We start from the raw sequence: 25,494 nt of genomic DNA on the forward strand, positions 1-25,494 counted from the left end.
ATGCCTCTCTTACCGCAGACCTTCCTCCTCACTTGCCTTGTGGCCGCCATCCAAGCCAAGATCTACGGTCGCTGCGAGTTGGCCCATGTGCTGAAGAATAATGGGATGGACAGATTCGAGGGCTTCAGCCTGGCTAACTGTGAGTGGAGAACATGGGGGTTTGAATCCAAACGTTGAGAGGGGAACTTGGACAGCAGCCTCTGCATGGAAAACCCGGGCTCAGCCTGGCTCTTCCCTAAGCGTTATGTCTTTCTCTCGACACCCACAAGAAAGTGCTAGTTTATTCGCCTGAGAACTTGATCCAGCTGCCCTCTTAGAGATGTTCCCTCAGCACACTGAATTATCCCAAGCTTCCTCAGGAATGAATGCCTCTGCTTCCCTTCCTGGTTCTGAGCCAGCGCTACCACGAAGCGAGGGGAGGTGGCTGTTTCTGGAGGCAGGTTTCAAATGCCCAGACATGAGGCAGGCAGATCGTGGGTTCAGGACTGGCATCAAGAGGGTAGGCCTGATCAGGCATTGGCTGAGGGGCCCATAATCCAGCAGGGGCCCATTTATTTATTTATTATATTTATATCCCGCCTTTTTTCCTCCAAGGAACCCAGGGTGGCGTACATAATCCTCCTCCTCTCCATGTTATCCTCACAACAAAGGTAGGTTGGGCTGAGAGTCTGTGACTGGCCCAGAGTCACCCAGGGGGGTTCCATGGCCGAGTGGGGACTAGAACCCAGATCTCCTGACTCCCAGTCCAGCACTTTAGCCACTACACCACACTTGACAAAAGCCCCCTAGAGTTGCTCCTCCCCTTCCCCATTGCAACCTGCTTGTTCACCTGCCTCTTGTTCTGGCCTACCCAGATGCCACTGCCTTCTTGCTCATTGGCTCTCTTCCTGTCAGTTATGAGGAGGGGGAGGAGCAATAGGAGCTAGTGACAACAATGGTGAGAAGTTAGACTCATTGAGGGAGGGGGCCCATTGAGGGTGCCTGGCCCAAGGGCCCCCGAAAACCCGGAGCTGGCACTGAATGGGTTAGTGTCTGCCAAGAACTTCCCCTGTCACGCCCAGCCTGCCTGGCCATCCATAGGACTGGGCTGCCCCGAACTGAAGGCTGCTGTTTGTTTCTTGTCACTGCTTCAAACCTTGCTCATGGGGTTCTAGAGCAGGGAACCCCAACAAGGCGGCCGCAGAGACCTCTAGCGGCACCCATGAGGCTCTCCACTCCTTGCCCCCTTCCCCCCAAAAAGTTTAATAAAAACATTGAAAGAAATAGGGCAAAGGTGGGGGAGAAACAGCAAAGTAAAGAGGTGTGGTGGGAGAGAAATAGCGGGGCTAGAGGCTGGGGGTGGAGGGAAACACAAGATGAAGGGGGTGAGTGGGAGAGAAAGTGCAGGGCTAGGGACAGCGGGGAGAGAAATGGCTAGGACAGGGATGGAGGGCAGAGACAGAGCAAGGCTAGAGGATCAAAGTCAAGAGAGAGAGCGCAAAGGTCTTTCTGGGCAGCAGAAGATTGGGCCACCCGGGAAGCAACCCTTTCCATTCCCCCCTCCCTCTCAGCCTCTAGCCTCACTATTTATCTCCCTCCGCCTCTTTTGACTAGCCAGCAACCATTCTGTCACTACTTGCATCCTCCACGGTAGCCATTTTGTGGTGGTGCCCACGAGTCCCAAAAGGTTGGGGACCCCTGTTCTAGAGAATGGATGTAGCATCCATGAGATTCCTGGACACGGGGTATGTCTTACGTTCCATGGAAGGGGGTGGTGGTGTTCAACCTCTTTCAGCCTGATGGCCAAATTCAGTTTTGGAGAAGCCCTAGGGTGCTGCATTCCAGTGGAGGGCGGCGCTGAAAGCTAAATGGAGCGTGGCCAAAATACAACAAGTACCAGCATAGAATCATAGAATCATAGAATAGCAGAGTTGGAAGGGGCCTACAAGGCCATCGAGTCCAACCCCCTGCTCAATGCAGGAATCCCCCCTAAAGCATCCCTGACAGATGGTTGTCCAGCTGCCTCTTGAATGCCTCTAGTGTGGGAGAGCCCACAACCTCCCTAGGTAACTGATTCCATTGTCGCACTGCTCTAACAGTCAGGAAGTTTTTCCTGATGTCCAGCCGGAATCTGGCTTCCTTTAACTTGAGCCCGTTATTCCGTGTCCTGCACTCTGGGAGGATCGAGAAGAGATCCTGGCCCTCCTCTGTGTGACAACCTTTTAAGTATTTGAAGAGTGCTATCATGTCTCCCCTCAATCTTCTCTTCTCCAGGCTAAACATGCCCAGTTCTTTCAGTCTCTCTTCATAGGGCTTTGTTTCTAGACCTCTGATCATCCTGGTTGCCCTCTTCTGAACACGCTCCAGCTTGTCTGCATCCTTCTTGAATTGTGGAGCCCAGAACTGGACGCAATACTCTAGATGAGGCCTAACCAGGGCCGAATAGAGAGGAACCAGTACCTCACGTGATTTGGAAGCTATACTTCTATTAATGCAGCCCAAAATAACATTTGCCTTTCTTGCAGCCATATTGCACTGTTGGCTCATATTCAGCTTGTGATCTACAACAATTCCAAGATCTTTCTCGTTTGTAGTATTGCTGAGCCATGTGTCCCCCATCTTGTAACTGTGCATTTGGTTTCTATTCCCTAAATGTAGAACTTGGCATTTATCCCTATTAAATTTCATTCTGTTGTTTTCAGCCCAGCACTCCAGCCTATCAAGATCACTTTGAAGTTTGTTTCTGTCTTCCAGGGTATTAGCTATCCCACCCAATTTTGTGTCATCTGCAAATTTGATCAGCGTTCCCTGCACCTCCTCGTCCAAATCATTAATAAAAATGTTGAAGAGCACTGGGCCCAGGACTGAGCCCTGCGGCACCCCACTCGTTGCCTCTCCCCAGTTTGAGAAGGTTCCATTGATAAGTACTCTTTGAGTCCGATTCTGTAGCCAACTGTGGATCCACCTAATAGTTGTTCCATCTAGCCCACTTTTAGCTAGTTTGTTAATCAGAATGTCATGTGGTACTTTGTCAAAAGCTTTGCTGAAGTCAAGATATATGACGTCCACAGCATTCCCACAGTCCACAAGGGAGGTTATCCTATCAAAAAATGAGATCAAATTAGTCTGACAGGATTTGTTCCTGACAAATCCATGTTGGCTTCTAGTAATCACTGCATTGATTTCAAGGTGTTTACAGATTGACTTCTTTATAATCTGCTCCAGAATTTTCCCAGGGATGGATGTCAGACTGACTGGTCTGTAGTTCCCAGGTTCCTCCTTTTTGCCCTTTTTGAAGATAGGGACAACGTTAGCCCTCCTCCAGTCATCCGGCACCTCACCCGTCTTCCATGATTTTGCAAAGATAATAGACAAAGGTTCTGAGAGTTCTTCCGCTAGCTCCTTCATTACTCTTGGATGCAGTTCATCGGGCCCTGGAGATTTGAACTCATTCAAGGAAATTAGGTGTTCTTTGACCATTTGTTTATCAATCTCAAACTGCAATCCTGCCCCCTCAACTTCTGCTTCACTTTTTCCAGGGGGGTCATAGACCCGCTTTTGGGAGAAGACCGAGGCAAAGTAGGAATTGAGCACTTCAGCCTTTTCTTTGTCATCTGTTATCAATTTGCCATCCTCATTAAGCAGTTGAACCACCATTTCTTTCCTCTGTCTTTTACTACTCACGTATCTGAAGAAAGCCTTTTTATTGCTTTTAGCATCCCTCGCTAATCTCAGCTCATTCACAGCTTTAGCCTTCCTGACGGCATTTCGGCACTTCTGCGCCACTTGTCTGTACTCTTCTTTTGTAGCCTGGCCTTCCTTCCACTTCCTATATGTATCCCTTTTTGTTTTCAGTTCATCTCTAAGCTTTTTGTGGAGCCACATTGGTTTCCTCTGTTGTCTTCTATCTTTTCTCCTTGTTGGAATTGTTTGTAACTGTGCCTTTAAAATTTCATTTTTTAGATACTCCCACCCATCCTGCACTCCTTTTCTCTTTAGGCTCCCTTGCCACGGGACCTTACTTATTATAGTTCTGAGTTTATTAAAATCAGCTTTCCTAAAATCCAGAGTACGTGTATGGCTACGCTCGACTTTTGTCTCCTTCATAATCAAGAATTCAAGTATGACGTGGTCACTTTCCCCCAGAGTTCCCGTAACTGCCACTTTATCCACTAAGTCATCCCTATTGGTCAATAACAAGTCAAGGATTGCCGATCCTCTAGTTCCTTCCACCACTTTCTGTAAGAGAAAGTTATCACCCATACATGTCAGGAATTTCTTGGAAGGGCCGCTTTTGGCAGTAATGGTCTCCCAACAGATATCAGGGTAATTGAAGTCCCCCATCACTACTACATCACACTTCCTTGAAACACTGGTAATTTGTTTCTCAAAAGTTTCGTCCTCGTCTTCTCCTTGATTGGGTGGTCGGTAGTAGACTCCGATTATCATATTCTTTTTATTCCTAGCCCCATTTATTTTAATCCAGACGCTCTCGACGGGGCTCCCAATCTCATCCGCCTGTATTTCTGTGCAGGGATAGGTATTTTTAACATATAGTGCAACTCCACCTCCCTTTCTATTTCTTCTGTTCTTTTTGAACAAGTTATATCCTTCAGTTGCTATATTCCAGTCATGGGAGTCATCCCACCAAGTTTCAGTTATACCTATCAAGTCGTATTTGCCTTCATGTAATAAGAGTTCAAGTTCATTCTGTTTGTTTCCCATGCTCTGGGCATTAGTATATAGACATCGAAGACCATGTGTTTCATAGTCTGGCTTTGTTCCTACATTGTTGCAGACACTATTTTGGGACACTGTTGGAGCTGTTCTCTGTACTGTGGTGCATTGGCCTTCATCCATTGTTGCCTCAAAATTTACGTCTCCCACCCCCGTAAGATTCAGTTTAAAGCCCTCCTGATGAAGTTCTTCATGCTGTGGCCGAACTCTGTGCAGAGTGCAGCTTAAAGCTCTAACTACCAGTAAACGTGGCAGTTGGAGAGGAATTTCAACCTTTTAGAATGGGGTGGTTGGGGTGGAAATGTTCAGAAACCAGGAAAACCCCAATTGGTCAGCAGAAAGGGGATTGGGCCAGGGGAAGGGGCACAGCCCTCTGGGGAATCCTGAGGGGCCAAATTTGGCCCTTGGACCTGATGCTCTACACCCTTGGACTCACTTGTTTTCTACTGTGCAAAATTATATGGCATTTGAGAGGTTTCTACCGTATTTCTTTGATTCTAAGATGCCATCGATTGTAAGACGCACACTAATTTCAGTACCACCAACAGAAAAAAAGCTTTGATTCTAAGAAATAATAAACACGTCTGCGATTCTAAGACGCACCCCATTTTTAGAGATGTTTATATGGGAGGGGGAAGTGTGTCTTAGAATCGAAGAAATACAGTATTTCTATCTGCTCTATGGGACTTTGGAGGTCTGCCCCATGGTTCTGGGGGGTTGCTTGTTCTGTGGTGGCTTTTCCCCAACTTGGCACCCTCCAGATGTGTTGGACTACTGGCTGGGGATGATGGGAATTGCAGTCCAGCCCATCTAGAGAAGGAAGGCATTTGGCTGTTGGGGAAAGCTGAATTTGAGGGCTAAAGTGAGAATGTCGTAAGAAGGGCTCTCAATTGGAAAGGCTATGACACCGTTCAAGGTCTCTCGAAATGCACAATTTATTCATAGAATCATAGAATCATAGAATAGCAGAGTTGGAAGGGGCTACAAGGCCATCGAGTCCAACCCCCTGCTCAATGCAGGAATCCACCCTAAAGCATCCCTGACAAATGGTTGTCCAGCTCCCTCTTGAATGCCTCTAGTGTGGGAGAGCCCACAACCTCCCTAGGTAACTGATTCCACCGTCACACTGCTCTAACAGTCAGGAAGTTTTTCCTGATGTCCAGCCGGAATCTGGCTTCCTGGACATCAGGAAAAACTATTCATAGTAACCCGAGCTTCCTTCTGGAGCAATGAACCGGCAGCTACTCTAAAGTGGTCTTCAACTGCTTCAGGCCCCTAACCTGCAACATGGGACCCACTTTCACCATTTCACAATTGCCCATCATGGTGGCAACAGCTTTGCCGCAACCCACCTGGATGGATCTTGCGACCCACTGGTTGAAGACCACTGCTCTAGACAGAACGCCGGGGGCACTGAAGGACATCTCTGTTTCTTCTATTCCCCTTTCCTCAGGGATCTGCATGGCCTTTTATGAGACCGGTTTCGACACGGAGGCTGTAGATCGGCATAAGGACGGCACCAAAGACTATGGCATCTTCCATATCAACAATGGCTGGTGGTGTAAAGACGAAGACACCATGTCGGAGAACTTTTGTGCCATGTTGTGTTCAGGTCAGTCTTTCCCTCCAGTCCACCACTAGAGGGCGATGTGCCACAAGGGACAGGAAAAACCACGGGGACGTGATCCAGAAGATGGATTGCTCTGTTAAAGTGGGTGCAACTAGTTATTTATTTCATTTCTTTTCATTTCTATACTGCCCAATAGTTGAAGCTCCCTGGGCAGTCCACAAAGATTAAAATCACAAGGTACGGCATAACATATAAAATATGGGAGCTTAAAACCCCAATATAAAAGTACAACCACAATAAATCCTAGTGGCAATGCAGAGATTTAAAATACAGATTTAAAACTGGAGAGCTAAAAGATGAGGATGCTAAAACACTGAAATATTGGGGAAATAAAAAGATCCTCACCTGCTTTTCCCCGATAGTGATGATGACGATTAAAATTGGCAACTTTAATTATTTGAAAAATTAAAATAGAACAAAACTAAACATGAAACCTACCTTAATTGAATAACGTTATACTTCCAAGGTTAAGAAATATATTATTTTATTATTAGTGACATATTGTTTAATTAATGGGCAATGTGTAACTCCCCATCACAGATCCTGTGCAATGCAACAAATCACTGGCAGCCAAAACATCCACTTGCCTCTCCATATATTCCAGAGATGATGATGATGATGATGATGATGATGATGATGATTTATTTATTTATTTATATAGCACCATCAATGTACATGGTGCTGTACAGAGTAAAACAGTAAATAGCAAGACTCTGCCGCATAGGCTTACATTCTAATAAAACCATAATAAAACAATAAGGAGGGGAAGAGAAAGCAGACAGGCACAGGGTAGGGTAAACAGGCACTGGGTTGGGTAAAACTAACAGTATAAAGTCAGAACAAAATCAAGTTTTTAAAGCTTTAGGAAAAAGAAAAGTTTTTAGCTGAGCTTTAAAAGCTGTGGTTGAACTTGTAGTTCTCAAATGTTCTGGAAGAGCGTTCCAGGCATTATGGGGCAGCAGAAGAAAATGGACGAAGCCAAGCAAGGGAAGTAGAGACCCTTGGGCAGGCCCGAAACATGGCATCAGAGGAGCGAAGAGCACGAGCGGGGCAATAGTGTGAGATGAGAGAGAAGAGATAGGAAGGAGCTAGACAGTGAAAAGTTTTGTAGGTCAACAGGAGAAGTTTATATTGGATTCTGAAGTGAATTGGAAGCCAATGAAGAGATTTGAGAAGTGGAGTTACATGGTCAGAGCGGCGAGCCAAGAAGATGATCTTAGCAGCAGAGTGGTGAACAGATAGAAGCAGGTATAAGCAAAACTGGCTCTTAAAAACCCTTAACTCTTAATCTAGCTCAAAAGTATAGATAAGATAATGCCTTATTTCTGTTTGGAGCGTCGTATTTCATAGAATCATAGAATAGTAGAGTTGGAAGGGGCCTATAAGGCCATCGAGTCCAACCCCCTGCTCAGTGCAGGAATCCACCTTAATTTATCCACCTGACAGATGGCTGTCCAGCTGCTTCTTGAAGGTCTCTAGGATGGGAGAGCCCACAACCTCCCTAGGTCATCAGTTCCATTGTTGTACTGCTCTAACAGTCAGGAAGATTTTCCTGATGTCCAGTTGGAATCTGACTTCCTGTAACTTGAGCCCCTTATTCCATGTCCTGCACTCTGGGATGATCGAGAAGAGATCCTGGCCCTCCTCTGTGTAACAAACACCTTTCAAGTATTTGAATCTTGACAATAAGAGTTGTGTTCAGCACACCAATAATTAATAAATATTTATTAAATAATTAATAAATAATAAAATGGATGAATAAGACTACAGCCTTCCTTCCACTGACAACTGGATATAACGTCAGAGCAAGAATGGAGTTTCTGTGTTCGCCGTCCCTCTCCTCCAGCACCCCCTGACGTCCTGGTTTGTGTCATTGTTATTGGGCAAGCTGTATTTTGCATGTTTTCCTTAGAATTTTAAATACACATGCTAAGATTTGTCCAGGGCTGGATTAAGGCCAGTTGATGCCCTAAGCACCGCCCAATAAAGGTGTCCCCTTGGCCCTTCCATTGCTTAGCCAGCAAGATATTAAGACTCAATAAGTGCTGAAGGTGAAATAAGATATTAAAAGCTCAGTTTTCTTCAAGGCCGTTCCCCCATGCCAGAATGCACAACTATATTAAGTATAAACTTTTTTATTATATTTATTTAACATTAAATAGCAGCAAGCAATACATGCCAATTACTTACTTATAACTAGGGCAACAGAAAAAAAAATACAAATTTTCATCACTGTTTTATGCATTATTAAATAAAACTCTTATACTCTTCATCCTTAACACAGATTAGAAATAATTTTCAATAAATTTTTGCATTTGGATTTTTTTCTTATTACAGGGGGAAAAAATCCAAACGCAAAAATTTATTGAAAACGATTTCTAATCTGGAATTCCTTAAAATTAAATGTCTACAGCTATGGTATCGGTACTCTGTGGTACCCCCTTCCCTTTGTGCCTGAAGCATGTGCTGATATTGCTTAAAGGTTAATCCAGCGGCTGGATTTGTCGTTCAGTTATCCCTCCCGCATCCCACCGCCAAGAGCAGTTTTGCCATTAAGAGAAAGAAACTATGTTACAACAGCGCCACTTGGTGGCTACTGAAATCTTGGCTGTTGCCAAAAGGCCAATATTGGTACAGTATAGGAGTAGGCTACCTGGGCCATGCCTTTGCTGCTCATTCCCTTGAAAACCCCGCGACATCGCAGCTGTGGGGTGGGAACATTAGTCCTCATTGCAGGCTTTCCTGGCTGAAAAAGCCGCAGCGTCATCGTCAAGCCTGCCCACTTGCCCTCTGCCTCACCTTCCCATTTACTTCAGTCTATCCCAGGCCTCGATCTGCCCCTGAGAATGCCCCCAGCTTGAAGCTGAAGCGAGGCCACCACTGACAGACGGTGGAAAGAAGGTGGTGACCTCGCAGCAAAGGGAAGAAACCACACTCAGTCAGCTACTTTTCCAGAGCGCAGTTTCGTCTGAAAAGGCTGTGGTGGCTGCGAGTTGGTGGTCTGCCGGTCATATAAACGATGCCACGCCACTGTGCAGCTAACCATAGTGTTAGCCCTCAAACCTGAGGGCTGGACAGGCCGCTCCCTCAGTGTATACTTTGCCAATAAACACACCGGGTTGGAGAATGCAAGTTAAAGTTTATTCGTAAATGTTGCAACATTGGAGCTCCAGCGGGAAATGCAAATTAAGACCTCCCCGAACAAAGGGATCCTCTGGAATATATAGGCTCTGGTTACATCACTTGTTAGTAACATAATTGGTCAGTGCTCTTATCTTTAATGGACTTTACTGGTCCGTGCTCTGTTAACAAACTAGGTTACATTGCCAATACAAGGTAAGGTGCATACAATTCATACATCACAGCTTACATTCGACACTGATTGGCTGAAAGTTTTTCCTTTGTCTAAGATGCACCTAGAATCCGCCATGAAGGAATGCTGGGAGCAGTTCTTAACCTTTCACCTGGAGCATAGACTAATCTCACATAATGAAATTCCCTTTTACACACATCAAATCCCCCCTTCAAGGTATATATGTTTTTTTACAAAACAGACTTATATCCCTTGACCATATTTTGCATCTCTAGGAATTTCTTCGCGTCTTCTTTGTTCTTCTGAATTGGGTCCTGGGTAGCTGGTATTGCAAGCAATACACGGTTAGATGAGGCTGGCATCATATTTTTAAAGACACTACAACAGATAGGCACACATTGTACTCTACAACAGATCATAAGAAAGATACATACAAAAGCTATAAGGAAGACAAAAAGTTGCTTTAACCATGAGAAATTAGGAAGCCAAGAGGTGAGCCATGAGAAATCAAGTCCTTGATCTTGTGTAATGTGTGACACAATATCGTGTAATTTCCGCACCTTTGACTCTACCAACTGTGAATTGTCAGACAAATTAAAACAACACATCCCTTCGAATTCTTCACACCCATGGTTGTGTCTTAGCAACAAATAATCGATGGCTGCTCGATTTTGCAGGGTTGCAGCTCTTATCCTTTGTATGTCTGCACTTAGAGCTGCAATGGCTTGTGATGTGTAGTTCAGACTTTTTGCCAGGGCATAGGCTACTTTGTTTAACTGCATGCTGTCGGCTACAGCCAAGCCTGGGACGCCCACCAGTGACACGGCCAGAGATACTGTTTCTGCTTTACTCAGTAAATCTATGTTGCTGTCACATGACTCATCCAAAACCACACCCCGCTTTTGGCGATGGAATGGTGTGGTTGGTTGGGGGCGAAGCTGAGGCTTGTTTGGTAGCCATATAGTGAGTCTGCCTATTGTGCAAGGTCCCCCCTTTCAAACAGAAGTGAGAAGTATTCACTATCTGCTGAGCAATGTGTACCCACACATTTTGGTGTGATTCAAATTTCTTCATCAGTCCACTTTGTCCAGTTACAGACCACTTTGACAACCATTCTCCCGCTCCCATTAGGCAGAGGAGAACAGTTACTTTCTACATCATTATTGCTTTTTGAACAAGAACTTTAGTCCCTCTATTGGTTCAACTGTCCAATGTTGTCCTGTTTTTGTGCTAGCTTCCGGAGTGGCACTCTTACCCTCTTTTCCTCTGGGCTGAGTGTCTGGAACTGCTTTTATTCTGGTATAATAAATCTATGCTTTTACTCCCTGGACCTTTTTGCTGCATGTGTGGTGAGGATCACTAAGTAAGGCCCTCTCCACTTAGGCTGTAGATGCTCGTCTCTCCATGTTTGGATCAGGACCTCATCTCTAATCTGGAACTTATGGACTGGAGTGTCCAACAGCAAGGGAAGTCACTTGTGGAGATATCTGTGGAGAGAAAACAACACAGTCGAGAGAGAGTGCAAATAACTTTTGACCCACACTACCCTCTTTACATTCATTTGACTCCCATGCACCACCACTGGACTCTGAGGATAGGGTTTTCTATACATTTAATTCAAATGAGCTAACTCCCAATTTAGCTCTAGGGGCAATGTGAACTCTAAATAAAGCAAGGGGTAAAGCTTCTGGCTATTTTAAGTAAGTCTCTTGACAGATTTTTTGCTAACTGTCTTTTCAAGGCTTCTGTCCATCTGGTTAAAGTATCTACAAATACCAACAGGTATTTCAAGTGTCTTTTCTTGGGGACTCCGGAGAAAGTCCACTTGCCACGATTTCACCAGCTAAGAGTCTAGGTCTCCCTGCCCTGGGAGGGGGCTTTGGAGAAACTTTGGGATTGTTAGTACAACAGACAGGCCATCTTCTGTACTATCTGATCGGCAATCTTCTGCATCTTGAGTCTCACTATGACTCTCAGGAGACCTTGGGCCATGGCATCTGCTCTCAGGTGGGTGCTCTGATGGTATTCTTGGATTCACAGGTCTGAGAATTAGCTTTGGCACCAACAGATATTCTTCTTGGTTAGATCTACTATCTATCTTTCTTTTCCACGGCTCTCAGCTTCTCTGCAAGCTGATTTTCTTTGGTTGTATACTCTGGTGGTTCTTCTGGTAACTTCACTTGGGGCACAAGGGCCAACACTGGGACTTCTTTGGTTCTTCTTTGGGCTGCTTTCTTGCCGCTGCGTCAGCTCTCCGGTTCCCTTTGGTGACCTCACTGTCATCCTTCTGGTGGGCTTTACAATGCACCACTGCTACTTGAGTTGGTTTGGTGACAGCTTCAAGCAAGTTCAAGATTTCTGTCCCATGCTTCACAGGGCTTTTGCTGGCATCTGCTAACTGAAGAGCTCTGGTAAGAGCTATAGGTTCTGCTTTATGTGTAGAGGTGTTGGGAGGCAGAGATTTTGCTTCTATTGTGTCCCACAAAGTGACCACTGCATATCCCGATTTCTGGATTCCATTTTCCATGAAGCTGCTCCCATCAGTATAAAACTCTACATCTGCATTGGGCAGCGGGGCATCTTTGAGATCAGGCCTGCTGGCATAAACACTTTTAATGATCTGGATGCAATCATGTTGCAATCTTTCTTCTTGCTCCACGAGTAGCTGGATTCAGGGTGTTAAGTGGAGATTGGCATTCATGAAGCAGTCTATACAACAGAAACTGCTTTACAATAGCTTTCAGTTCTACTTTGACTGGGGTGGCCCAGCAATCTCTCGATGTAGGTCTTTGTCCCAGGCAGTTGGGTTTTAGAAGGGCCAGGGGCTTTGTTGTGTTCTCACTCGCTGTCTTGCAGCTTCTCTTTGAGTTCCTGCTGGGGCTCTTCAAAGGCTTCTTCCAAGCTGGTGATTTGGCACAGCTCTTCTGCTGGCTTTAACTGTAAGTGCATCTGGGCTTTCCAAACTTCTTTTGCTGAAACTTTTTCTTAGCATCAACATAATGGCTTTTTCTGCCTGCAGATGGCGCTCTCTCGTTCTCTTCTTTCTCTCTGGTTTTTTCTTCTTCTTACATTCACTCCATTCTTCTCTCTTTCTGCTACTTGGCTACTTCTTCACTCTCTCATCTTCTACCAAAGCGCTCAGCAAGGCTTGAACATCTGGCCTGGGGCTCATAGTTAAGGCTTGCTTCAAGGGCTTAGCACAGCATCCTTTTCTTTGTCTTTTCTTCTTCTCTCTGGCCACAGGGTGGGCTTTCTCTAACTTCTCTTCTCACAGGGTGGGGGGATGTCTTCCCCCCTTCCTTTCTTCTACATGTTCTGCCATTCTCACATCCTCTTTCTCTTTCTACAATTGCTGCTGCTGGCAATGACTCCTGTCTCTGCACACGTTTATCTTCTTTTCTCTCTTTTGCTTACTCACGATTTGAAAACACTTTGTATGCAACTTCAATTGACTGGCTAACGTTCATCACTTGCGTGCCTTTTGTCTTCACTTCGCACTCTGGGCGCTGGGGGGGTGTAACTTTTCCTCTGCTTTCGGTGATTCCTTGCCTATTGTCTAATTGCTCTTCTAACCCATCCTCTTGGTTAGAGGCACCTGAAGAGGAATCTAGTAAGTGATTTGACCCCCTCTTCTCCCTGCCTCTGTGGTGCTGCATGGTTCACATCAAGCACCTGAGCTGCACATTGAGGGGTGTGTGTGTGTGTGTGTGTGTGTGTGTGTGTGTCTGCATCACAAGAGCCAAAGGGGGCACCTAGAATACCACATTTCCCCCCTCCTAAGCTGAGGCAAACCTCAAAATACCATCACACACGCTATGCAAAGCCATCACTCTCTCTCCCCCACACAAGCCACAAGGCATTTGAGCTGATTCATCACGAAACAAAGACTTGAAAACACTTACATACACCATTTCATTCCAATTTTTCTTCAAATACAATTTTAACAGAGTGGACAGAGGGACCTTCGATTGGGCAGTTCCTATTATTTTTTCCGACAGGAGGGCAGTGTTGCTCAGCTTTCAGATCTCCTTCTCTGAATTCAGGTACTCTACCTTAGCGTCTACGCTATCTCCTGTTTAAACGCTTTGATTCTTCCTTTATCAACAAAAGGAGAACAGGGAGGCCTTTCCTCTACTTTTCCGTTCTACCTAAGCGTATGTTCTACAGTGAGATCTGTTTACCACTGCCCCTTCACTTTTCCCTTGGGCCCTTTTTAATCCAGAAATAAAAGGAACTTACCCGTTTCAGAAGATCTCTCTCTCTGTCTGTCTCTCTCTCCCATCAGATTTTAGCTTGCTTCTCCAAGCATACACCTTTGAACTCCTCCCCCCGGCTCCCAGAACGCTGGACAGGAGGAATGTGACCCCAGAAAAGTGTTCTGGTGCGCGCTCGTCATTTTTCCTCATCTCAAAGACAACAGGAGCCGTTGGGAGGAAAACCAAGGTTAGGCCTTCTGAGTAGCTTCTCCTGGCTGGAATCGCCAATTTGTTAGCCCTCAAACCTGAGGGCTGGACAGGCCGCTCCCTCAGTGTATACTTTGCCAATAAACACACCGGGTTGGAGAATGCAAGTTAAAGTTTATTCGTAAATGTTGCAACATTGGAGCTCCAGCGGGAAATGCAAATTAAGACCTCCCCGAACAAAGGGATCCTCTGGAATATATAGGCTCTGGTTACATCACTTGTTAGTAACATAATTGGTCAGTGCTCTTATATTTAATGGACTTTACTGGTCCGTGCTCTGTTAACAAACTAGGTTACATTGCCAATGCAAGGTAAGGTGCATACAATTCATACATCACAGCTTACATTCGACACAGATTGGCTGAAAGTTTTTCTTTTGTCTAAGATGCACCTAGAATCCGCCATGAAGGAATGCTGGGGGCAGTTCTTTTTTTAAAAATTTTATTTTTTTATTTTTCTACAATACTTAAACATACACATTTACATTTTCACATAAAAACAACAACAACAACATACTACATAATGTTGAAATGTTGAATACATAATATCTTATCTTAATAACATAATCAAGATTAACATACAAGTACACCCCCCACCTCGGGATCTCATTCCTGATTCCAGAATCTCATACTTTCTTCTGCTGGTGGTTTCCCACTTCCTTTACAAAACACAAATATTAGGAATTGTTTCCAAATTCCTTCAAAATCATTTGATTTAGCTATACCTCTTCTCCATTTAATATTACTTGTCAATTTATCATTAATAGCTATATCCCATACTTCTTTATACCATTCTTCAATAGAATATTCCCCTTGAATCTTCCAGTTCCTAGCTACAATCAATCTTGCTGCAGTCAGCAAATTCGTTATCAGTTCCTTAATTTCCTTGTTACATTTAAAATCTTCTTCAAATAGTGACAGCAATGCAACTTTTGGTGTTCGTTCTATCTTCATTTCCACAATTTCTTCAATCTCCAAAAACACCATCTTCCACAATTTCTGAACATAGTTACATTCCCACCACATATGCAAATCCGTTCCTTTAACCCCACAACCTCTCCAACAATTTTCTGATTGCTGATTGTTTATCTTATTCAATCTAACCGGAGTTAGGTACCACCTCCATACAATTTTAAAATAATTCTCTTTTATTCTTACTGACATATTTCTCAACGCTCTTTGTTTCCATAATCCCTCCCAACCCTGTTGTCCTATTTGTACCTTCAAATCTGTCTCCCAAACCATTTTACCCGAATTATCCACCGTCCCTTTCTCCACCAATATTCTATATATTTCACTCATCAACCCTTTTAACACTGTTCTTTTCTCCCTTTCATTATCTTTCTTAACTATTAGTTCCTCAAACTTTGTTAATTCTCTACAATCTCCATTATCTCTTACCCACTTTTTAGTCCACTGTTCTAATTGCCTATAATTTAACCAAGTTAATTTTTTATCCTTCAAAACCTCTTCCATGTCCTCTCTTGTACTCATTCCTCTTAACCAATCCCTTAATTTCATTTTATTTTTTTCTATTAAAACTTTACTTAATCTACTCTTTAATTCCTCTGGGAAATTCTTCAACATTATTACTGCTTGGAAGCAGCTCCCCTTTATATTTACTCCAAATTTCCCAGTGAGACCTCAAAAGCGGGTTATTTATACTTTCCACCCATTTTTTTTTCCCTTCCATAAAAAATACATTTTCCAAATTAGTCTCTATATTACTCGTAATTTTTTCTTCCATCCAATCTAATTCCCCTAATCCTGTAATTGCCTCCACTATATATCTTAATCTATTAGCTACATAATATAATTTAATATTCGGGAGACCCAATCCTCCCTTTTTTTTGGCTCAAATACCATTTACTTTTATTTACCCTCGCTTTCTTATCACCATTACAATAATTATTTATAATCCTTTGCCAACTTTTTAATTCTAATTCTGAAATTTTTATTGGTAGCATCCTGAACACAAAATTAATCTTTGCTAAAATCTTCATTTTTATTAATGCTATTCTTCCAAACCAAGATAAATTTAATCTTTTATATTTTTCCAATTTTGCTAAAATCTCTTTTTTTAACACATTTAAATTCTCTTTCTCTAAACTTTCTAACTTCTGCGTAATTTTTATTCCCAAATATCTAATCTGATTCTTAACTCTCATTTCTCTTCCCTTTTCTTCCCAATCCTTCTCTTCCTTTTTAGTATAATTAAACAACATCAATTCTGATTTAGACCAATTTATTTTTAACCCCGTAATATCCTCAAATTCTCTCAGTTGCTGTTTAATTCTCCCCATCTTCTCTATTGGATTCTTTAGCGTCAACAACGTGTCGTCTGCAAACATATTCAATTTAATTTCTTTCATACTACCTATTCCTTCAATCTCCTCATCTTCTCGTATTGCATTCGCCAATAATTCCATTACCATTACAAATAGGACTGGTGAGAGCGGACATCCTTGCCTTGTCCCTCTGGCTAGTCGTATCTTATCTGTCACACCATCATTCACTACCACTACGGCTGTATTTTGAGAGTATAACTGTTCTATTATCGCTTTAAATTTATTTCCAAACCCCATTTTATTTAAAACCATCTTTAAAGCTTGCCAGCTCAAACAATCAAAAGCCTTAAAAATATCCAATGCCAGAATTCCCGCTTTAACCCTAGACTTATTTATCACCTGTATTACATTTAATACTCTTCCCACTAAATTAGACATCTGTCTACCTGCCACAAATCCACATTGGTCCTCCCCTATGTATTCCTCTATAAATTTATTCGACCGCCTTGCTAAAATAGTTGAAAAAATCTTAGCATCTTGGTTTATTAATGAAATAGGTCTATATGAATCAGGGACAGTCAAATCTTTATCTGGTTTTGGTATTAAAATTATTAATGAATGTTCCCATGATTCTGGCGTTCTATCCCCTTCCAATATGGAATTATACAAATTTAATAATTTTGGTACTAAAATTCTTTTAAAAACCTTATAATATTCTGGACCTAAACCATCTACCCCCGGTGATTTACCCAGCTTCAAGTTCTCAATTACTTCTTCTACTTCTCCTTGAGTTATTACCTTTTCCATTAACTCTTTATGCTCTATTTTTATTCTCTTCTTTATATACTTTTCTATATAAGCTTCCAACTTTTGTTTTTGAATATCCTTTACTTTATCCTTCATTGTATGACAATACTTCCCTTGTTTATCCTTCAAAATCCCTATCCCATTCCTGGCTTTTTCTTTTTGTGTGAGCCTGGCAAGCAATCTAGAATTCCTATTACTGTTTTCAAAATACTCCCTTTTCATATATATTAATTTTTTTTGAACCTCCTCTAAATTTAAATTTTCTAATTGTTTTTTCTTTGCTTGTATTTCTATTAATTTATATTTATTTTTATATTGCCAATAATCTTTCTCCATTTTCTTAATCTCTTCCTCCAATTGTTCCTGCTCTGCTACTTGTTGCCTCCTTAAATTACACATTTCTCTAATACATATCCCTCTTGATACTGCCTTCATGGTATCCCAAACTACTGCCCTTGACTTTCCTCCCTTCTCATTAATTTCCCAAGACTCTGTCAATTCTCTTTGCATTTTTTCTACCACCTTATTATACTTCAAAAGTTTTGTGTTTAGTTTCCACCTAAACGCTTCCTTATAATTCTTTTTAACTGTAAACTCTAAACTTAACAATGCATGGTCTGTTACCTTTATTACCCCCATTTCCATTACATACCTTACTTGCAAACTCTTTTGAAACCATTATATAATCTATTCTAGACTATGTCTGATGAACTGAGGAGTAGTAAGAAAATCCCGAATTCGATCCATTCAGTAAACGCCAACAATCTACATAATCTTTTTCTTTTACTAGTTTATTCAATATAGTAATATTATTTCTTTTTTCCACATTTGTGGGGTTTGATCTATCCACTCTATTATCCATTACCATATTAAAATCCCCAGCTAAAATAAGATATCCTTCCTTAAACTCCTCTATTTCATTAAATAAATCCATAAAAAACTCTCTATGTCTCTCATTAGGGGCATAAACATTTACTAATGTATATTGTTCACTTTCTATTTGCCCCTTTATCATAAGATATCTACCATTATCATCCTTTTTTACAGTTTTCAGTATGAATCCACTTTTTTTTGAAATCAAAATTGCTACTCCATTTTTTTTTGACGTCCCTAATGACTTTTCATAATAAACAGACCACCTTGTCCGAATATCATTTACGCCATCAAATTTTTGGTGTGTTTCTTGCATCATAATAATATCAGATCTTTCTTTATTTAACATTTGTTCTATTCTCCTCCTTTTCACGACTGCCCCCAGACCTTTAACATTAAGCGTTGATACTTTAATATTCTTATTCATAATCACCCTTTTGATTTTCCTTCCGATCCCATGTGCTCTGCAACTCATAAACATATACAACAACAAAAATAAAAATAAACCCTGAACCCCTCTTCATCTCCCTCCCTCCCACCCTATTAATCCCCCCTAACCCCTCTTCCCCCCCACTACCTTCCCCCTCCCCATATCCCCGTGAGTCTATTACTCCGGCCATTATCTAACTTAGGGGAGAGGGGGGAGGCGGGCCCCCGCCCTAACGGCAAGATCTCTGTACTTAACTACTTAACATATTATTATCTCATAATACCATTCCCCATTTTACCCCGTCCCAGACGCCCCGGCTTTGGCTCCATTCCCAACTCCAGCTCCAAGACTTGCATCCTTAAATAACCCCAAACTCTTCAGCAGCTCCTTGCCCTGCTCCAAAGAGGTTACTCTGTGTTGGCCCCCAGCATAGGAAAACTTTAAAAAAACAGGGTAACCCCAAGAATATCTCACTGTATTTTTTGTTAGCGTTTCAGTTATTTGCTTAACGCTGCGCCTCCATTGGAGTGTTTGCTGACAAAGATAGTTGAATACTTGCACTGCTTTGCCTTTATATTTAATCATGACCATAGACCTCAATTTCTTCATCACTTGCTCTTTTTTGTAGTAACTGCCAAATCTCACAAGAATGTCTCTGGTTGATCCTCTATAATTTGCTCCTCCCACTCTATGGATCCTTTCGATATCACAGTCTTTTATATCCAAATCTGGCATCATATCATTGAACCACTTCAAAACTATTTTTCTCAAATCTTCTGCTGGTTCTTCAGCAAATTGTTTAATGCGTACATTACAACGACAATCCTGATCTTGAAGTTGGATCAACTTTAGATCTTGATCTTGAAATTTTACCTCACAACTTTTTTCAAAGACATCCTGTTTTTTCACAAGTGCTTTTACTTCCACATCCAGCTTCTTTATCTCTCTGTCATTTTGCGCGATCTTATCTGCAAGCACCCCCATCCGTGCTGCTGCGTTTTTTTCATTAACATCCATCTTCTTGCTCAAAGTGGCAGTGCTATCCAGAATCAGTTTCTTCAATTCTTCCAATGCAGTTGAAATTGGCACCGTGCCAGATCCCTCAGCCATCTTGACAAATCCGTTGCTATCACTTCCACCACTTTGTGAGTCTTTTTCTGCAGACACTTTCTCAAGACGGGCCAAATTATGATTAGAAGGATGAACTCTTTGCCAAGTAGCCTTCCCAGGGGTTTTTTTTTTTTTTCCTAACGTACGGCATGGGTCTATTTTTAACTCTGAGTCAATGTCCCGTTTACAATCCACACCATCTCTCTTTCTACGCAAATAAACACTTCTTCTTCGGTGCTTTTTTAAAGGGTGAATTTACTGCCAAATAAACCTTTCTCTCAGATTAGGAGTATAAATCACCGCTTATCAGACTTAGGAGACGGGAGAGCTGTAGCAAAGTTAGTTTCATTTTCTAACTCCCCCCTCCTTCCGTCTGTTTACAGCCAAGGAACGGGCTGCTTTCCTCCCTCCTTTTTCTGAGTCTGCTTCCGAAAACAGGATTTTCACCCTCTCTTAGCACTCATAATCATCAACCTTCATTTTCATTAACGACCCATGCCTTTTTAAGTGAGATAATTAGCTTTCCAGATCTTCCCGATCGGGAGGTCTTAAGGAGAGATCTTACCAGTCATGGCGTCCGGCTCCGCCCCCTGGGGGCAGTTCTTAACCTTTCACCTGGAGCATAGACTAATCTCACAGAATGAAATTCCCTTTTACACACATCAATGGGGTATGTGGGGCACATAGACAGCCCCTTGGAGCCCTGGAGGTGTTTTGGACTAGAACTCCCATCATCACTTAGTATTGGCTATGTTGCTCCTATATGAGAGAGAAGGCAGCCATGGCTCTCCTTTGCCTGTTTATTCTCTGAGTTTAAGACAGCTGTACAGACTAGTCTGTTCCAGCAGGCCTACCCAGATGAATTTTAATAACCTATGAATTTTAAGATGCTGTGATTGTTATTTTAATATTGTATTGGTTTTATATGCTCTTTCAACTAATATTATGTATTATATTTTATTTAGTGTTGTTCCCCGCCTCGATCCAGAGGGAGAGGCGGGTAATAAATATAATAATAATAATAATAATAATAATAATAATAATAATAATAATAATTCCCCAGCTGACTTGCCTCCCCCCTCCCCTCCTGTAACAAACCTGTCTAGCGCAGTGGGAGCACAAGACATTTTCCTACCTGGAAGCAGAACCCAGCAAGCAGAGCTCACACACCGCCCTCCTCATGCGACTTTAAGAAGTCTTGCTGCACCACTCAGACTTTCGTCTGCCCCCCTTCTCCCTGGTGCCACCTGAAGCAAGTCGCTGAATCCTGCTGCATAGCAGGGCCAGCCCTGAGGAAATATGTGGGCAAAAACGGGGGAGAGATCAGGTGGGAGGAGCAGGGATGTATGTTTTTTGTTACATCCACCCCATCTGTGTTTCGCTTACTGTCACGCGTCTTTCATTCATTTGTTCGCTCATTGACAGAATTGGATTTGGTTTTGTTCCATTTTTGAGAATTTTGTTCCAAGTGCAAATCTGTGCAAATCCCCCTTCCCATAAAGTGAAAAAATGGTCTGCGTGTCTAGAAAATCCACATGACTCTGAAAAAAGTGGTCCGCTGCGGGATCCACAGGATAGATTCATAGAAATCTGAACTCATTTGAATGTGTGGCGGATTTCTCTGACATCCCTAGGGAGGAGCCATGGCTGATTTCTTTCTCCCACTTCTTTGGGAGATTTAAAGGCACGTGCCCAATGCTCCGAGGTGGTAAACCTTATGGGGTTTGGTCTGGTGCTTAGTCTTCAAATACTAATGTTGAGATCAGTGGAGACTGGTGGCTCCGGTTTCAGTAGGGTGGTGAATTTATTTATTTATTGCATTTCTATACCGCCCAATAGCTGAAGCTCTCTGGGCGGTTTACAAAATTAAGACAATTAAAAATATAAAACAACAGTATAAAACCATAATATAAAATACAATATAAAAGCACAACCAAGATAAAAACAGCAGCAATGCAAAAATACAAATTTAAAATACAAATTTAAAACAGCAAAGTTAAAATTAATTTATAGACAGTTAAAATACTGGGAGAATAAAAAGGTCTTCACCTGGTGTCCAAAAGAATATAATGTAGATGCCAAGCGAACCTCCTTAGGGAGCTCATTCCACAGCTGGGGTGCCACAGCAGAGAAGGCCCTCCTCCTGGTAGCCACCTGCCTCACTTCCTTTGAATCCACTCTGGGTTTCAGGCAGAACAAGTCAGAACCCAGACTGGGTTCAGCACCTTGGATAACACCTTTAGAGTTCTGACTAGTTCTGACTGAAACCCAGAGCGGATTCACAGCCCCATTGAAATCGGAGACACCACTCTTCAATAGTTGTGATATTAAGCAGATGTCTTGGCCTACAACTCCCATCAGCCTTAGCCAGCATAGCCAGTGGTGAGGAATGATGGGAGTTAAAGGCCAAAGCATCTGGAGAGTGACATGTTGCCTACCCCTAGATTAAGCAGTTAACACACCTTCTCATTCTCTTTTCTAGATTTGCTGAATTCCAATATTGAAGATGATATTAGCTGTGTCAAGAGAATTGTGAGAGACCCCCAAGGCATGGGGACCTGGTATGAGAACATCCTACGTTAGCCCCTCTGGATGAGTGACCTCCTGGGATCTCTGGAGGGTTGGGCATGGGGGTGGGGGGCTGCAATGGGGAGGCAAGGATGTGGAAGCCCTGTTGTGCCAGCAGAGTTTGCTTGCACAACTTTGGATCCAATCCAGTGAGCTTTTTTTTAGAACAAAACGTAAGAAAAAAGAACTGTCCTCTTAGGAACTAAAATCTAGACTTGTGCATGCACTTATGCATAAATATATCTACACACTTGAAAATTCCCAGCCAGCTTTACTGGAAATCCTCCTAGGCATCAAATCAGGGGAAGGAAACTCCAGATGTTTTGCACTACAACTCCCAGAATCCATGACCCTTGTCTATGCTGACTGGAGGTTATGGAAGTTGCAGTCCAAAACATCTGGAGGGTACCAGGTTTCTTATTCCTGCATTAAATTATGCATACTATTTTTTTTAATTAGAGGAACTACATGTTGATAGAGAAAAAAGTCTGTAACATATCAAGAATTAAATAGGAAAAAAGGTGAAAGTAGTAAATAATCAGGGCCCAAATGGATTTGAATTTGCATGTTTAGACAGGAAACAGTCCTACAGCTCCCAGCATTCCCCACCTAGCACTACTGGCTGGTAAATTATGAGAATAATAGGATTTTTGACATTAGGGTGACCATATGGAAAGGAGGACAGGGCTCCTGTACCTTTAACAGTTGTATTGAAAAAGGAATTTCAGAAGGTGTCATTTGTATATATGGAGAACCTGGTGAAATTCCCTCTTTGTCACAACAGTTAAATCTGCACTAGTTACACTAGAGTAACCAGATACAAAAAAGGGCAGGGCTCCTGCAGTTTTACTTGTTGTGATGAAGAGGGAATTTCACCAAGTGTTGCATACAAATGACACCTGCTGAAATTCCTTTTTCTAAACAACTGTTAAAGATACAGAAGCTCTGTCCTCCTTTCCATATGGTCACCCTATCAAACATGCATAGATGGTGCTCATAGTGGCCCTCCATTAAAAAAAAAAAGGTTCCCCACTCTTGTTCTAAATGCTGTGGATAGCGATACATGTGTATGATGTTAGCACAGCCTCCAAATGGTAAACAATGAAGAAGTCTGCCTATTTGGATGCAAAGTGAAATTTGGCAGGAGCTGATTGTTATGCAGGGACAAGAGAGAAGCAGCACCCACCAAATGTCTCACCTCTTAAGAACTATTAAAGATCCAGGTCGTCCTTTAATTTGCACCTGGCCATCCTATAGCTCCTGGGAAGCTTTTCTACAGGAAGTTTTTTTTTTGTGCACTCCTGATTTCTCACTTGTGGTAGTTTGCTGATCCTTTACGCAACATGCTTTGCAACCATGAACACTTTTTCCTCCCTAAGGAGGAAAGTCTGGTATTATTTAGAAATAGTGGAATGTAGGGTGACCATATGAAAAGGAGGACAGGGCTACTGTATCTTTAACAGTTGTATAGACAAGGGAATTTCAGCAGGTGTCATTTGTATATATGGAGAACCTGGAGAAATTTCCTCTTCGTCACACCAGTTAAAGCTGCAGTTGCCCTGCCCTCTTTTAAATCTGGTCACTCTAGTATAGCTCCTGCACTTTAACTGTTGTGATGAAGAGGGAATTTCACCAGGTTCTCCATATACAAATGACACCTGCTGAAATTCCCTTTTCTATGCAACTGTGAAAGATACAAGAGCCCTGTCCTCCTTTTCATATGGTCACTCCAGCGGAATAACAGTCTCATGTAATTGCACAGTTCCGCCATCTAGTGGTTGTATATTGAAACATCTAGAAAGGCAAGAGAGAAACCCCTCCAGAAAAAAAGTACGTGTAAAGGACCCGATTGTAATCCTGCAAAGAATCTGGAAGCAGAACGCTTGGTAAATGTGTGGGATAAAAGCCTCATGTAGAAAAGCCCATTATTCATACACAGACCAAAAGATTGAAATCAAGGGGTTGGAAGGGCAAAACTCAGTTGAGCTAGGGGGTATTAGAAGAAGTTATGGATGAATGGCACAGTTCAGATCCAGATTACAAAGGCCATGGTTCATCATGTGTACATGTAACCTTAGGATATGGGTAGGGTGACCTTATGAAAAGGACAGGGCTCCTATATCTTTAAGGGAATTTCAGCAGGTGTCATTTGTATGCATGTAGCACCTGATGAAATTCCCTCTTCATCACAACAGCTATTCTAGAGTGACCAGATACAAAAGAGGGCAGGGCTCCAGCAGCTTTTACTGTTGTGAATACAAGGGATTTTCACCAGGTGCTGCATGCATGCAAATGACACCTGCTGAAATTCCCTTTTCTATTCAACTGTTAAAGATACAGGAGCCCTGTCCTCCTTTCCATATGGTCAGCCTATGTAATCTGGCCCTATACATATTCATTCCAGTGACAGAAAGGTAGATTTGCATGTAGATTTGTCTAGGTAGATTTACATATTTAATCACATTGGTTTTAGTGGGGGCCAGAGGGAGAGTGTATATGTTTGTGCACTTTTATTCAAATAAAATTGAGGGGTTTCATTGGGGGGTATTTTCAGATTTCCTTGTCAGGTTGTTGGAGCATGCCTAATTCCATGCTGAGTTGTAGCTAATGTCTTTGTTGTGGAAGTGATCTGCACAGTAAGAAAATGATACAATCCCTTTGTGCTCGAACAGTTGTTGCGAAGGATATTAATTCTAGTGACTCATTTCCTCTTTCTCTCCCCAATCTTCTTTCTGCAGGGACGAGTGGAAAAAGCACTGTGAAAACCAAGACCTGGGGGAATGGGTGAAGGGATGTAGGGTTTAAAAAGATAACTAGCGACAGTCCATCTGCCCACTCTCATGTCAGCGATACCAAATATATTTTTTGCAATTCTTTTTTTTTAAAAAAAGCCTCCTTATATCATTTTTTTCAATTGGTCCATTCAGTTGCACAGACTGAAAGAAGGTGCTCTGTTATTCCACATCGCCTGTGATCTGGACTGGTCCACTGTCTATACTGCAGACTGGGATGGCGGCAGGTGGTGGTGGTGGTGGGACGCTCCATGTATGAAGAAGAACCACATGAGTGCAGGATTCCCAATTGAACAGGAAAAAGCAAACTTCAGATCAACATCATGTTCATGTGCCCGTAAGAGAAACTTGGTATTATTTGCAGAACAGCATGAACCTGACAAGGGCTGAGGTGTGTGAATTCCTGGCTGAAGGAGCACACTTTGCTCTGGATAAATCCCACTGGAGACTCTGGGGCCCTTTCTACACCTAAGGATTATCCCAGGAAAATGGAGGGATCGTCCCT

General features: G+C 42.5%; 1 protein-coding gene across 1 annotated transcript; it reads left to right on the forward strand.

Annotated features, from left to right (window-relative positions):
- On the forward strand, nt 1-25,002 carry LOC134396569 (lysozyme C, milk isozyme-like). Its single transcript, XM_063123087.1, has 4 exons — nt 1-139; nt 6,170-6,328; nt 22,112-22,190; nt 24,936-25,002. The coding sequence occupies exons 1-4, from the start codon at nt 1-3 to the stop codon at nt 25,000-25,002; spliced, it is 444 nt and encodes a 147-aa protein (XP_062979157.1).
- The last annotated feature ends 492 nt before the right edge of the window (nt 25,003-25,494 follow it).

Source organism: Elgaria multicarinata, chromosome 3 (assembly GCF_023053635.1).
Source record: "Elgaria multicarinata webbii isolate HBS135686 ecotype San Diego chromosome 3, rElgMul1.1.pri, whole genome shotgun sequence".
Taxonomy (NCBI): domain Eukaryota; kingdom Metazoa; phylum Chordata; class Lepidosauria; order Squamata; family Anguidae; genus Elgaria; species Elgaria multicarinata.